Genomic DNA, 13,449 nt, shown 5'->3' with positions numbered 1-13,449 from the left:
CCGTATTCAGGTTTCTTAATGTGTTTGGGCTCTAGAATTAAAATGATGCAGCAGACAAATATGTAACTTAATAATTAAGATGGAACCTTGCATATCCCGAAAAGATAGATGTGGAAGAATCCTGCGTGAACTACAAATTGGAGTGGTGACAACTTGATTGTTATATAAAGGGAAATGAGAAGATTAAAAGGAAAAAGGAAAGGGAGGATAGATCCAGTAGCGTGTTTGGCCGCAGCTTTCGAGGCCGTGTGGTGGTATTGTGTGACTCAGTGCCTGTCAGTAAGTGGGAACCATTCCTCACCGGTCACTTGAGCCTCCAGATATCGCTTCCACCCTTTTAAACCAAGCCAAGAGGAAAGCAACTCAGGCTGCAGATTGGACTGATCTTAAAATCTTCCTTTGGGATTCCTGTTTGAGGGATTTTTCTCCTCCAGAAGAGACCTTGGCAACAGGAAGACTGAACCTAGACTGCGTCCGTGACACTGGGCTTGCCCAGCGGCAGTAAATGAATTCTGGAGAGGAAGGGCAAACGCGGTACCTTTGCTTCCTGAGCTCCAGCTGAACCCACGGGCTGGGGAGAAGGTGCTGATGCGGAGATGGGAAACTGGCTTCCCAACTGCAGCCCCTCCCCGGGACTGAGCCACATTTCACAGCTTACATTAGGTCAGGTCAGCTGGCTGGAGCCTTCCCCTGTTGCTTTTGACACTTTCTACTGCTTGAAGTGTTTTTTGTTTGTTTGTTTGTTTTTTGTTTTTCCCTGGAGGCAAATTCTCCCTGCCTGCCTGTGGCTGCCCTGCCTGCAACACAGATTTGCTGTCCCGACTTCTCCTTATTTTTTTTTTTTTACTTCTTTTCCTCCTTTTTTTTTTTTTTTTTTGGCAATTCGAAATCCAAATCTCAGTCTTGATACAGAGTTCATTTCCACCTTCAATGTCAGGGAGGGTATGTCCGTGTTGTATGCTGTCGCCAGGTGCAGGCGTGCTCAGCCTTTGTCCTGGCTTCCAGGGATTTGCGCCAGCTCCTATCCAAAGGCCTCATTAGCCATGCTAACAAAATCAGCCTCCACAGGCCTTATTAGCTTATGCTCCGCGCTGTGTTAACACGATCACGTGCCTTGTAGACAGGAATTGGCCTTTGTCCTCTCATCTGAGTGCAGGCGTCGCCAGCTCTCTGTGGCATACCTTTAAGGCAAAGTCTGAGCGTCGGTCATTCCGGTGACTGCTCGCCACGCCGTGACACGCACTGCCCCTGATCAGCGGGGAGCTGCAGCGGGGAGGAGGCAAGCATCAGTGTCTACATGGCGTTTGTCACCTTTTTGACAGCGAGGATGAACCACTGCTTGTCTGTAAGGGGCCCCAGACGACAGCCTACGGTGTGGTCTGAACGTGTGATCTTGGTTTCCAGCCGGTGAAATGTTGGGGGTCTCAGGCAGGGGCGTGGGCTGCTCGTGTGTCTTTCCAGCTGCCTGTACCCAACGGTGTGTGTGACTTCATATTTCGCATGTAGGCTGCAAGAAACCCGTGTCTGCGTCGGAGAAGGAGATGGAGTGGGCACAGATGGCATGTCACAGATGTCTGGTTTATCTCGGAGATCTCGGTAAGAGCAGCAGCATCTTTCAGGGTACTCTTTAACACATTAAAGCTGGTGCCTGGGCAGCACTGAGTCCGTGACCGTAAGTCACCAGCCGTAGTTAGTAGCAGGTGCTGGTTTCTCTTGCACACGTTCATCAGTAAAGGGTGAAATCCCCGCTGATAACTGAACTCCTGCAGATTGCAGGAGCTTTTTGTGTGTGTGCCAGTAGATGAGAATTTTGCGTTTAGCAAACAGCTGCATCTCTGAATGCTGAGGAATGGAAGCCTTTGCTTTCAGTTATGTTGCTTGGATGGTGAAGGAAACTCAAAGCAGGCTGATTTCACAGTTGAGGCTGGCTTTAAGGTTGCCTTACAGAGCCACTGTTGTGAGAAGCGTGACTGAAAATCAGATTTGTTAAGCATTATTGTGAATCAGTCCGGAGTGATGGGCCACGGCAAAGCCCAAGGTTCTTGGTCGTTGTGTCTGGCTGTGTGTCAGCCTTTTTATAGCAGACCTGTCTGTCCCACAGTCACGACCTCCTGAAGTGTGTGGTAAGTGTGTCAACTTCTCGCTTGATGGTGAACGTGTGGGTGTGACAGCAGTGAGAAAACACGTAATGGTGTGAAAAACTGCTATTTGAAGTGTGTCATGGGTAAATGTGCTTGACACGCAGCAGCAGCCTTCAAGCTCTTGAAACCTGTTGTGCATTATCGTGCGTGAATCAGCTCAGGAATGCACTGCAAATAAATGTTTCGTGGGGGTGGTAAGAGTGACATACCTGGCTGGTGGGAGACAAACGTGCTCACCTCTTCACTGTGCTTTCCCCTAAGGTTTCCAAAATGCCTCCTTCTGTGTCTGTGATCCACCGCTGCCACCCAAATAAAATTCAGTCTAGCCACAGCCAAGTGTTGTGTGTTTTATTAGGTACGCTGTCTTGCTTTAGATTTCACACTGTGCTGTGGTAGAATATAGTCTGTTTGAGGTGCTGGGAAATGGAGTACGACACTGAGTTATTTCAAGGAGAAATGAATCGGCACTTAGCACGTGGAGGAGAATTTCTTTTTGCTTACATGCTACCACAAGCGTGGAGGGATGTTGCCTTCGCTTGAAATGGCAGGGATTGTAATGTGTGGGACAGCGTAGTTAAGTGTTTCAAAAAGGCCTGGGAAGCCCTGGACATTTCTGTGTTTTGCCAAGCTTGGCTCTTATTTGATGGATTTGTTGACTTGATCGGTACTTCTGGTTTTGGGGTGTTTTTATTTCACAGGGAAACTGCACCTCTGCAGAAGGGAAAAGAAGGTGCTGGCCTCTGATTTCTGATTTGCGGTGTGTGGTTTTCTTTCAGCTCGCTATCAGAACGAACTGGCAGGAGTGGACACAGAGTTGCTGGCTGAGCGGTTTTACTATCAAGCCCTTTCTGTTGCACCGCAAATTGGTGAGTGAGTTACCATAAATTTTGGTCATTAACATCACTTTTCCCTAACCTAAAAACAATGGTAGTGGTAGCGCCCTGTTCGGGTTTATAACCTGCTGCTGAGAGAGGAGTGCTTTTATTCTCTGGTTAAAATCACTTCCTTCTATGTGAAGCTCTCTCTTGCTGACAAGCCAAACAGAGGAGATAAAGCAAAGGTTGTCTTCCCACATGGCCTCAGCTTACTCGTCTGAGAAGGTCAAACTCCATGGATGTGGTAAAATTGTGTTTGGCTAAGAGAAGATCCAGCTGCCCACTGCCAGAAGCAGAGCGTTATTGCTCGTCTCTGTGCCTTGCCACTGCCACCTCTAACCCCCAATCTCATGTGTTCCTGTCTCTTTTTTAAAGGAACTACTTTACGAGAACACGCTGTGGCAAGAGTTGAGAGCCTGTCTTATCGCAAAAAGGATGTTGTTCCAAAAAGATATTTTCTCTGTGCTGTCTTTGCAGGATTCTTGCTGAGGTGTTTGTTCAGTCTGATCCCAAATACCAAAAACTGACCAACATTTATGTAGTGCAGTGAGGTGGGACAGAACTCTTAAATGCTGACAAGATGTTGTCTACGGCAAGAGGAATACAGTATAACGGAGTCAAGGCCTTGTCATTATTAATACAGAGGTGGAGAAGGAATTGTTTGCTCTGCTGACACAGCTAGCCAGCAGGAAGGTGCAGAGGATCCAAAAGCACCGTAAAGCCAAAAAAAAAAAAAAGGTGGCGAAAGAATCGAGTAGTCCAGTTCTTTGTACTGCAGCTTTTTAGCATTGTTTGTGCCACCTGTTTTCGCTCTCACATGAAATAGAGTGAGGAAGAAAGGCTCTGCTTTCCAGCAGAGCCACTGGAGGATTCTAAGTTAATTCCATTGCCCCTCTCTTTCATTACAGGCATGCCTTTTAATCAGCTGGGGACATTGGCTGGGAGCAAATACTACAATGTGGAAGCCACCTATTGCTATTTACGCTGGTGAGTGTCTGCGAGGATCTTGGCTTTCTGGGCAAAGAATATGTGCACTGTGGGTGCTGATGCCAGATTCTTTTCTCCTTTACTTTGGTCAGGTGGGTTCGTTTCACACTTGGGCAGGACTGGTAATAAAAGTGAGCCTTGGTCAGACCAAGCTGTCTTGCTGCCCGCTAAACAAACGCACACAAGGTGGTACTTGGAGGGCAGCGTTTCACCTGAGACCCTATGCCTGGGCTAGAGAGCCAGGTCTGAGGGGGGAGTGGAAGTGCTGAGTGAGGCACCCAGCACAGTGAGGTGGATGGAATTAAGGTATCTGAACATGGCCTTAAGGCACAAATTTTAAAAAGGCGTGTAAACGTTGCAGACAGAGCCGTGATGCAGCCTGGAGTGGGATTCACAGATCTCAGTGGGAGTTAAGTTCCTTAGCATGTTCAAACAAAAGCTGTACCTATCTTCGTGTTTAGATGCCTGAATAACTTTCTGGGGAAGTAAAGCCCTAGAACACGAGCAACCTTGTGGCAAAGTAACTCTCGATGTGTTTTGTTTCCGTATCTCAGTATCCAGTCTGAAGTGTCCTTTGAAGGTGCCTATGGGAACCTGAAGCGTCTGTACGACAAAGCAGCCAAAATGTATCACCAGCTGAAGAAATGTGAAACCAGGAAGTTGTCTCCAAGCAAGAAACGGTAGGAGGGCAAAGAAAAGGAGAGGGGGGCGGCCTGAGGGTTTGCAGTGACACCAATATCCTACTCTGGGTCAGGAGCAGTGTCTTTCTGGGAAATGGGAACTGGTAGGCCACCGATTTGAGGCAGCAAGTGTTGTCAGAGTTTTGGGAGCCCTAGTTTAGATCCCATTCTAGGTCACAGTCTTAGGGGAGAATATGAAGGCTCTCTAGGTATAGATGTTGAGGTGAGGTAATTCTCACTCTCCCCTGGAGCTGGTGGCTGTGCAGGAGTGTTGAGACATGGGTGAAAAGCAGAAATACGTAAACCAACCTTTTTTTCTGCAGTTTCCTCAGAATGTAGTTATCAATTGAGACCTGATTTACCTATTGGTAGAGCTCTGTTAGCCTTTTCCATCTCAGCGATGGATACCTGCAGGAGGGTACCTGCTTTACAGTGTTTTCTTCACAATCTTTTTAGGTGCAAAGACATTAAGAGGTTGCTGGTGAGCTTTATGTACCTGCAGAGCCTTTTGCAACCAAAGAGCAGGTAAGGTTATGACAGATTATGTCTTCCATTAATAATTCACGGTAGCAGGCATTCAGAAGGGGAAGAGGCTGTTCCCTGCAGGATAACGGTGCCTGTGCTGAGGCTTTTTGCCAAAAGGTCCAAGCTTTATGAAGTCTGTTTCTGCTGGGAGGTTTTCAGGTGATTCTAAGTTAACCTCTTGAAATAAAGCAGGTGTTTTAAAGGGCTAATACACAGACCGCAATTAAATTCATCATGGAATAGTGGAGTTTGGAAGAGACTTTCTAGAGGTTCAGTCTTTTCCCAAAAGTAGGGTCTGCTGTAAAGTTAGATTCAAAAGTGAAATTAGATGAGGTTGCTCTGGGCCTCAACCAGTTGAGTTTTGAGTGGCTCTGAGGACAGAGATTTCACAGCTCTCTGGTTCCCCTTCCAGTCTTTCACCACCTTTACTGTGGAGGGTTTTTTATTTTCCTTCACTGCAACTTGTGCCTGTTGCTTCCCTTCTTTTTGCTGTGCGCCATGGAGGAGAGTCCTCTGGCTCAGTCCCTTAAAACCACCTATTTGGCATCTGAAAACAAAGTTTATACCTCCCTGAGCCTTCCCTTCTTCAAGCTGAACAAACTCAGTTCTCTTTGTCTCTTCTCATACATCATGTGTGCTGCGTTACCCTTGCAGTCCTCTGCTGGACTATGTCCACTTTGTCAGTATCTTTATTTATTTTTTTTAAACTGGGGACCCCGAAACTAGAGGCAGTACTCCAGGTACCATTTCACGAGTGTCAAACAGAGAAGAACAATGATTTTGTTCAGTGTGCTGGCTATGCCCTTGCTGATGCAGTCCAGCATGGGGTTAGCATTCAAATATTGACTTATACCAGAGAAGAAATTCAAGGCTCATTTAATATCCACTTAATGAATATTTAGTGCATTAAAAAACAGGAAATCACTTTAATTTCCCGGTTATGTTGTCCCCTGAAAAGGATTTGCTAGATGTTTTGCAGACAGGTGTGGTTTTGTTGCTTTTTTTTTTGGTAAGGAGGAGACTCCTGTAGCCCATTATACTGAAAACCATGTGTGCTTCATTTGAAGTAGCTAATAGCTACAGAAGAATGTTCTTGCGGGGCTGTGAGTTAGAGCCAGGGCAGGAGGGAAAATAGAGTCCCTAACTTGTGTGCTGCGATGCCATCCTTTTAACTGAGCGGTGGATCTGAAACTTTTGCTGTCTTTAACATTGAAGTGCCCCGTTTCGTGATGGCTACTGCCTGAGCTCCCAGGGAAAAAGTCATCCGATGGTTATTGAGGTTAGATATAAAGTGGTTTTGAGATCTTTGAATTACAGGAGGTGTGCAGATAAGGACTGTGTTTGTTCCTGTGCTAGTCTGCAGGAGTGTCACTTTGGGCCTGGGACTCGACGCGTGAGTCCACCTGCTGGCCCCATCCCACCCCATATTTTTTCTGGTGACCCATCTCTTTGCAAGGACGTGCCCTAGTTATAGTTTATCTTTAATTTATCAGCTTTGGAGAGGAAAATGTAATCTGATTCATCCCGCTTGCTTCTCATACCTGTTGTTGACTGCGTTATGTTCCCTTTTGCTTTATCTTTCCTAGGGCAAAGGATCGCCGAACTGTAGCTTCTGCCAGTTTTGGTCAGTCTCCGCACAGTCATTGCCAGGAGTTTGGGTCTTGAATAATAATTCTTGTTAATTTTTTCTTCTTGTTAAGCTCTCTGGATTCTGAGCTGACATCACTCTGTCAGTCTGTACTGGAGGATTTCAATCTGTGCTTGTTCTACCTGCCTTCTCCTCCTAATCTGAGCTCAACCAGCGAAGATGAAGAAGAGTATGAGAGTGGCTACTCCTTCCTTCCCGATCTCCTGATCTTCCGCATGGTGATCATCTGCTTTATGAGTGTTCACAGCCTCAAGAGGGCAGGTAACCAGTGCCATTCAGCCATTCAGAAATCAAGTGGTATGATAACAGTCAGCAGTCCAATTAGTCAGAAGAAGTCTTAGTTGGCACTCATGTTTTGGGCTAGTGGTCAGTCTTCTCTGCCTCATTAAGCTGTCTTGTTGCAGGTTCAAAGCAGTACAGTGCAGCCATTGCTTTCACGCTGGCCCTCTTCTCTCACCTGATAAATCACGTCAATATTCGCCTGCAGGCAGAGCTAGAAGAAGGGGAAAATCCAGTCCCAGCCTTTCAGAATGATGGCACAGGTAAGAGCACGGAGATGGTACTAAGCTGGGTCTCCCCACTTGCATGTCGATAAAGGGGTGGCTTTTACTTTCCTTTCCTAAATCTCCTGGACATGGGTTTTGTAGCATCGTGCCTGAGTGGTGCTAGAAACATCTCGATCTTTGACTGCTGGGCTGCAATCCACAGAGACGGGTAATTTGTGGAGACAGTCTCCACTTAGATGCTCTCAGTGAGTAGCAGAATCATCATAGGATAGACGGGTTGCTTGCTTTCTTGAAAGGAGTTACGGTTTTGTGTCTTTTGGCAGCTTGTTCATCATCTATTTACCCCAGTCTGTGCTGCTTATGTTCTGTCCGCATTCACTGTTATTTACTGGACTCTTTTTCTCTTCCACTGAGGTGATCTCAGGTAAAACACCTGGGCAGAGCAGTTTGTGGGGGGGGCCGGCCCTACTCTTCACGCCTCATCTCTGTTCAGACAAAAGCAGGTCTTTAGTTGCTGGTGGAGCCTGTTGAGCAGAGAGTAAAACCACTTAATCTTTCCCCTCCAAAGAGTCAATTTGTACCATTTCACAGAATGCAAGACTAGAGTTTTCCTGGCCAAAAGCAACAGTGAACGACTCCTCCCCTGCCTGGGTTTTGAAGCTGGCAGGGTGACAAAGGGCTGCTGGAAAGGCTCGGAGCATGTTGGTCGAGGAAAGGGGTTAGGTCAACTCGGTCTGGTTCTGAGGTGGAGAGGCTGGTTTCATCAAGGTGACTGGCACACGCTCTTGCCCTGCTAGGCGGGTCACTTGGCTCTCAGACTTTAGAAAGCCGGGGCAAAGATTTAAGATTCAACTGTGTGTTCTATGCTGCTTTGGCAACGTTCAGCACTGAGGCTGCCTGATAACGGAGCAGCACAGCTTGGGCTGTAGGAATCCAGGCTCCTCAAGTCTTTCCGGCTGCCCTTTTAGAGTGTGAGTCATTCTCTCAGGGTTGTCATTACTTCTCTTTCTGGTGAAAGACAATAATAGAAGTGATGGCTGAAATTTGCGCTGCTGGTTCCCCTGGCTCAGGGCTGGCAAGCAGCTTGTGTGAGACATCGGTGCTTCTCTGACTTGTGGCCTCATTTTAAATGTCTGCAGATGACCAGGAGCCACGGGAGCCTTTGAACTCGATTGAGAAAGAAGCCGAAGCTGAGTTGGCCAATCATCAGCCCAAAGAGGAACAACGGAAGAATGACTGCAAGAAAAGCAAGAAATACTCTCGCCTCTCTTGTTTGCGTCGCCGTCGCCACCCCCAGAAGGTGGATGAGAGTGACCTGAGCGAGGGCTTTGACTCTGACTCCAGCCAGGGCTCTACAAAGGGCAGCGATGGCTCAGAAAGTGGCTCAGAGAAGAGTGACGAGGAAGCAGAAGCTGCTTTTGATGTGGAGACGGACTCTGACATGAACAGCCAAGAATCTCGGTCTGACTTGGAGGACATGGAAGATGATCCGGGTGAGGAGGGAAGCAGCCGAGGCAAAAGTGGGCCCAAAGAGGCCTTAAAAAACTGTGTAGATGGCAGTGGGCTTGGGGACTCTAAGATCCCAAGCATCTCTAAAACTGAGACCCCAGATTCAGCAGTGAATGGACCCGTTTCCCTGAGCACTAACGACGCGAGCATAGCCAGTAATCTCCAAGCGATGTCCACCCAGCTGTTTCAGACCAAACGCTGCTTTCGCTTGGCTCCCACTTTCAGCAACATCCTTCTGAAACCAAACAGCGAGCCAGCTGTCTTAAAGGATGGACTAGACAACAAGCCATGCGTCAATGGAGATCTGGAGAAACCCAGCTTGGCAGAGCAAGGTAAGGATTGGCGCGCTCGTTGAAAACCTGTGCTTCTGTGTAGAGGGCTGCAAGCTTGGAGCGGTCTGTTTGCTAAAATCCACCCCCTTCTATCCTGCAAGTTCTCCTTTGGCCAGGTTTGGGTGAGCAGATTGCCCATGTACCGTACAAGTCTGGGGCTGGGTGTTTCCTGGAGGAGCTTTACTCCTATTGCCTGGCGTCTAGGATCACATGCAGTTGAGCAAAGGAGACACCTGCAGCCAGCCAGCGTTAGCTGTTCTGCTCGGCAGGCAGAATAATAATTCCAGCCTGGTGCTGAGCACCTCTGATAGTACTGGGGATAATCCAGCAGGGATTAGAAGTCTGGATTATCTTCCTCTTTCCCACGTGAAATCTCTGTAATCAGATCCTTCCCAGTGTGGACGCAGTCGAGGAAGTTTTCCGTGAGCCATCACGTTACCGACTCCGCAAAGCTGTTGTAGTAGCTTGTCTGGAAGCCGTGTCCTAGGTGCATGCAAGAGGAGTTGAGGGCCACTTTCTGCGACCCTCTGAACGCTGCCACGCTGAATTCAGTGTTGAACCAAACTGCAGATGCACAGCAGGTGGAGCTGTAATTTCTCTATTACCATACCATTTATGCAACTGAGTAATGTTCTGGGAAAAAACAGCTTGGAAGGGAGGTCTGATGCACTACAGGGCGTTGTTTGTATTTCAGATAAAACCACATGGGCCTGTTCAGTCTTGTTTGTCATTGCTCCCTGCTTCCCTGGAGCAAGGAAACATTTCTGCATCATGCTGCCAGACTCAATGGGCCTGATTCAGGCTCTGCCTGGGTTAGGATTTGAAGGGGAAGTATTAGATCGTGTTAGCAGTTTGTGACTCCCAGCTTTGCTTTGTAGCCACTTGAAAGAGTTTGGGGGAAAGAAAGAAACAAAGGGGGTTTGGTCTGTTTAACATTTTCCTTTATATATTCAGTGGGCTGTGCAGAAGTTGCAGATCCAGAAATGTATCTGAATCGTGTGGCCGTGTTGCCTTTATAGATGTAGAAAGTGAGAGGATGAATTAATCCGTGTGCTTTTTGGCTTGGAGCTCCCCTTCCCTCAGCTGTGCTGTTTCAAAACTTGGGCTAGCTAATGGTTTTAACACTCTGTTGGGGGTGGTTTCTGAATAAATTGCTTCCTTCCTTTTTGATTCTGTGCATTTATTGGATGATAATTGCTGAGCTAATGGACAGAAGTGACCGTGCAATTAAAATAAGGGACTGTAGCAGAACACAGTTGATTCCACGCTTGCTGCTACCTTGACCTCAGGTCACTCGTGTAGCTGGCCTGCAGTTGTCATCAAGGGATGTTACTGTGCCCTGGGTGCTGGCTTTGAGATCCTCGGGTCTGTAGAATGACAAAATTGCAAAACGTATTCAATATTTAAGTTCCCATGGTCCCCTGGCTCATAAAATAACGAGCCATTATTTTATGGCCCATTATTTTATGATATGGGGGGGTTTAATGCCTGCCATCATCTTGTTTTTCCTTTTATTTTTCCAGATGATGTGTCCGACTCCGAGGAAAGCATTTCAAGTAACAAATCCTGCAGGAACGAACGATCCCTTCAGGAGAAGCTAGAGATCGTGACCAACGAGGGGCTGCTTCTCACTGTCAAGGTGTTCCTGGACTGGCTGAGGACAAACACAGACCTCATCATCATGTGTGCTCAGGTGGGAACTGGGCTCGGTGTTTGGTCCAAGGCTGCGTCTGTTCAGATCCCCTGGGCTGGGCTGGGCTGATAAGGGCATATTGAAACTGTTGGCCCAGTCTTGGACAGAAGGTGAGGTTCCATACCCCACCAGCTGAATTAAGATCATTGCGGCCTCAGGAAGCGTAGTGAAGTTTATGTTTTTAAAGCATTTTGAGGTCTGTGAAAGATAACGGGAAGCCCGCGTGGCCTGGTTATTGCATACATCTATCCTGACGTTTTCTGTGGCCTTTTGTGTTTTGTTCCTGCAGAGCTCTCAGAGCCTGTGGAACAGGCTGTCTGTGCTCCTGAACCTTCTGCCTTCTGCTGCAGACCTGCAGGAATCAGGTACGGGAGAAGGAAAGGGCAATGCAGTGTTTCAGCAAGCCTAGTCCTCGGTGATTTTTCCATGTTTCCAGTAGCAGTTTGCTTTAAGCCCAATGCAAAGTGACTTATTCCATGTGTTATTTTCTTATTTAAGCACCACTCCAGTTAAATACTGTCCTGTAGACTTCAGCTCCATTAATCCATTATATAGGGCTGACTGTAACCAAAACTCTCGCACCTGTGTGCATGAAGTCCTTGTGTGGCCAACCTGATAGGAATCGCCAAGACCGTAAGTAAGGGTCCGATTCCATCGTGGCAATCATGGAAATCAGTCTTCAACCTTTGGATGCTCACGATGTGCCCTGTACCTCAGCCTAAAAATCCACCTGGGTGTTAAGAAGCATAGTTTCGAGGGATGCTTGTCTTTTGGAAGGAATGGGAAAGCTGACCCTCCAAACTACAGCTTTTCTGAAGAGAGAAGAGTACCTCAGCAGGTTGTTTGGACCAGTTACTCTTCGTATTGTGGGTGGCCTTTTTGTTAAGCGTTCCTCCCCCAGCACATGTTCACAGTACATATGTAATTATAAACCTCCGCCCTTGTTCATTGCGCATTATGTGCCTTAGAGCATTTTTCCCTCTGTCTCTGCATCAGTTGTTTCAATCAGCATATATCGGTATGCTTTTCCTCCCTCCTTTCCAGGACTGGACCTTTGTAATGAAGTCAAGGACATGCTGAGCGGCGCTGAGCTGCCAGACCTGCACACCAACTTGCTGCTCCCAGAAGATGTGGCCCTGCGAAATCTGCCCCCTCTGAAAAATGCACACAAGAGGTTTAACTTTGAGCAGGACCGCCCAATTTTCTCAGCAGTGGAGGAGGTGAGTCAGGGTAAATCCTGAATCTTGGCATGAACTGCGTTTGCCTTTCTGGAAGCGCAGGTGAAGATCTAGTTCTTCTTATTACCAAAACAGACCCCAGAGTGATTCAAACCTCTGAGTCTGAGTTCATGTTATTATTGGTGGTTGCTGAAGTCATCTGTGTCCAAAAAACCAGCGTGCTTTCCCTTCCCTTCTCTGTCAGAATCATTATGAAAGGAAGCACAGTCACATGTCAGCATTGCTGCATGAAATCCCCTGACCTCTCTGTCTGGACAGAAGAGTTTTCTCTCTGCCCTGCCTTGGACAAAAGAGTCAGAGTTGCAGGATACATCCTGTGATCCTACTCAAGAAAATGCAGAAGTTAGTGAAATCTTACGTTTCGTGGCACTGTGTGCCCTCACAGAGCACTTCTGTCTGTTTTCCCAAATGTAAAGGACCAAGGTGATAATTTTGGGGTAGTGTAGCTGTCTTCAGAAAAAAAAAAAAAACAGAAAACAAAAAACTGTTCTTCTGTTTTGCATTGCTGGACTAGTCTGCTTCCTTCGCGGTGGGGAATATGCTAACATCGTAACCCCATGTTGTTAACTCACAGTCCAGCTGGGTGAGGTCTTGAATGTCATCTCAACCTGCTGGGGCAGCTGGAGCAAAGAACACCAACGTCACGTCCCATGTGAGCTCACCTTTTGCTGCCTTCTCCCAGCAGCGCAACAAAGAGTAGTGCCTGCCCCCAAAATAAGTGTAGAGGTTGTAGTTTCATTTGATTTCTTTTCCCAGCTTGAGCAGAGATTTCTGAGGGAAAGCCTGTGGATGTTTTCTGGAGCTCTCTTGAGCTGGGGAAACCCAGGCTGCAAACACCAAACGCTTCTCAGCTCTCTGGCCGACTGTAGACTTTCCTGCAGCCCTCTCCACATGTCTCTCTATTCAGCAGCACATTTTCATCAGAAATGTGTCCTTTGAGGGTTGTTTTCTGCTTCTTTGCAGTCTGTTGTTCGGATTTGCTGCATTCGGAGCTTTGGCCACTTCATTACCCGCTTGCAGGGCAGCATCCTGCAGTTCAACTCAGAGCTTGGGATCTTCATCAGCATAGCACAGTCAGAGCAAGACAACTTGCTGCACCAGGCCCAAGCCCAGTTTCACATGGTGAGTTGGCAGAGGCGGGCTAATTCTCTGTGCTTGGCACAATTTCCTATGTCGTTCCTATTAAATTGGAACTACAGTCACAGATTTGGGGTTGGAGTTGGAAGTTTTGCTCCTGTTACCCTCCAAAAGCTGCTCAGGTGTCCCCTTTTCACCCTGTTCCTGGAAGTGGATGCTTGTGTCAGTTTGTGTTTCC

At 47.4% G+C, this 13,449-nt stretch overlaps 1 protein-coding gene across 1 annotated transcript in view; it reads left to right on the top strand.

The window, feature by feature from the left end:
* Positions 1–13,449, top strand: part of SMG5 (SMG5 nonsense mediated mRNA decay factor) — a 30,346-nt gene that overhangs the window by 9,740 nt on the left and 7,157 nt on the right. Inside the window, exons 5-16 of the mRNA XM_035571104.2 lie at positions 1,507–1,596; positions 2,918–3,007; positions 3,925–4,003; positions 4,558–4,683; positions 5,140–5,208; positions 6,909–7,117; positions 7,261–7,398; positions 8,502–9,203; positions 10,727–10,896; positions 11,186–11,261; positions 11,941–12,116; positions 13,098–13,256. Of these exons, the coding sequence (XP_035426997.1) occupies positions 1,507–1,596; positions 2,918–3,007; positions 3,925–4,003; positions 4,558–4,683; positions 5,140–5,208; positions 6,909–7,117; positions 7,261–7,398; positions 8,502–9,203; positions 10,727–10,896; positions 11,186–11,261; positions 11,941–12,116; positions 13,098–13,256 (2,084 nt within the window). The remainder of the gene's footprint in view (positions 1–1,506; positions 1,597–2,917; positions 3,008–3,924; positions 4,004–4,557; positions 4,684–5,139; positions 5,209–6,908; positions 7,118–7,260; positions 7,399–8,501; positions 9,204–10,726; positions 10,897–11,185; positions 11,262–11,940; positions 12,117–13,097; positions 13,257–13,449) is intronic.

The sequence above is a fragment of the Cygnus atratus genome, chromosome 28 (genome assembly GCF_013377495.2).
Source record: "Cygnus atratus isolate AKBS03 ecotype Queensland, Australia chromosome 28, CAtr_DNAZoo_HiC_assembly, whole genome shotgun sequence".
Classification (NCBI taxonomy): domain Eukaryota; kingdom Metazoa; phylum Chordata; class Aves; order Anseriformes; family Anatidae; genus Cygnus; species Cygnus atratus.
This window is presented reverse-complemented; position numbering and strand designations above follow the sequence as displayed.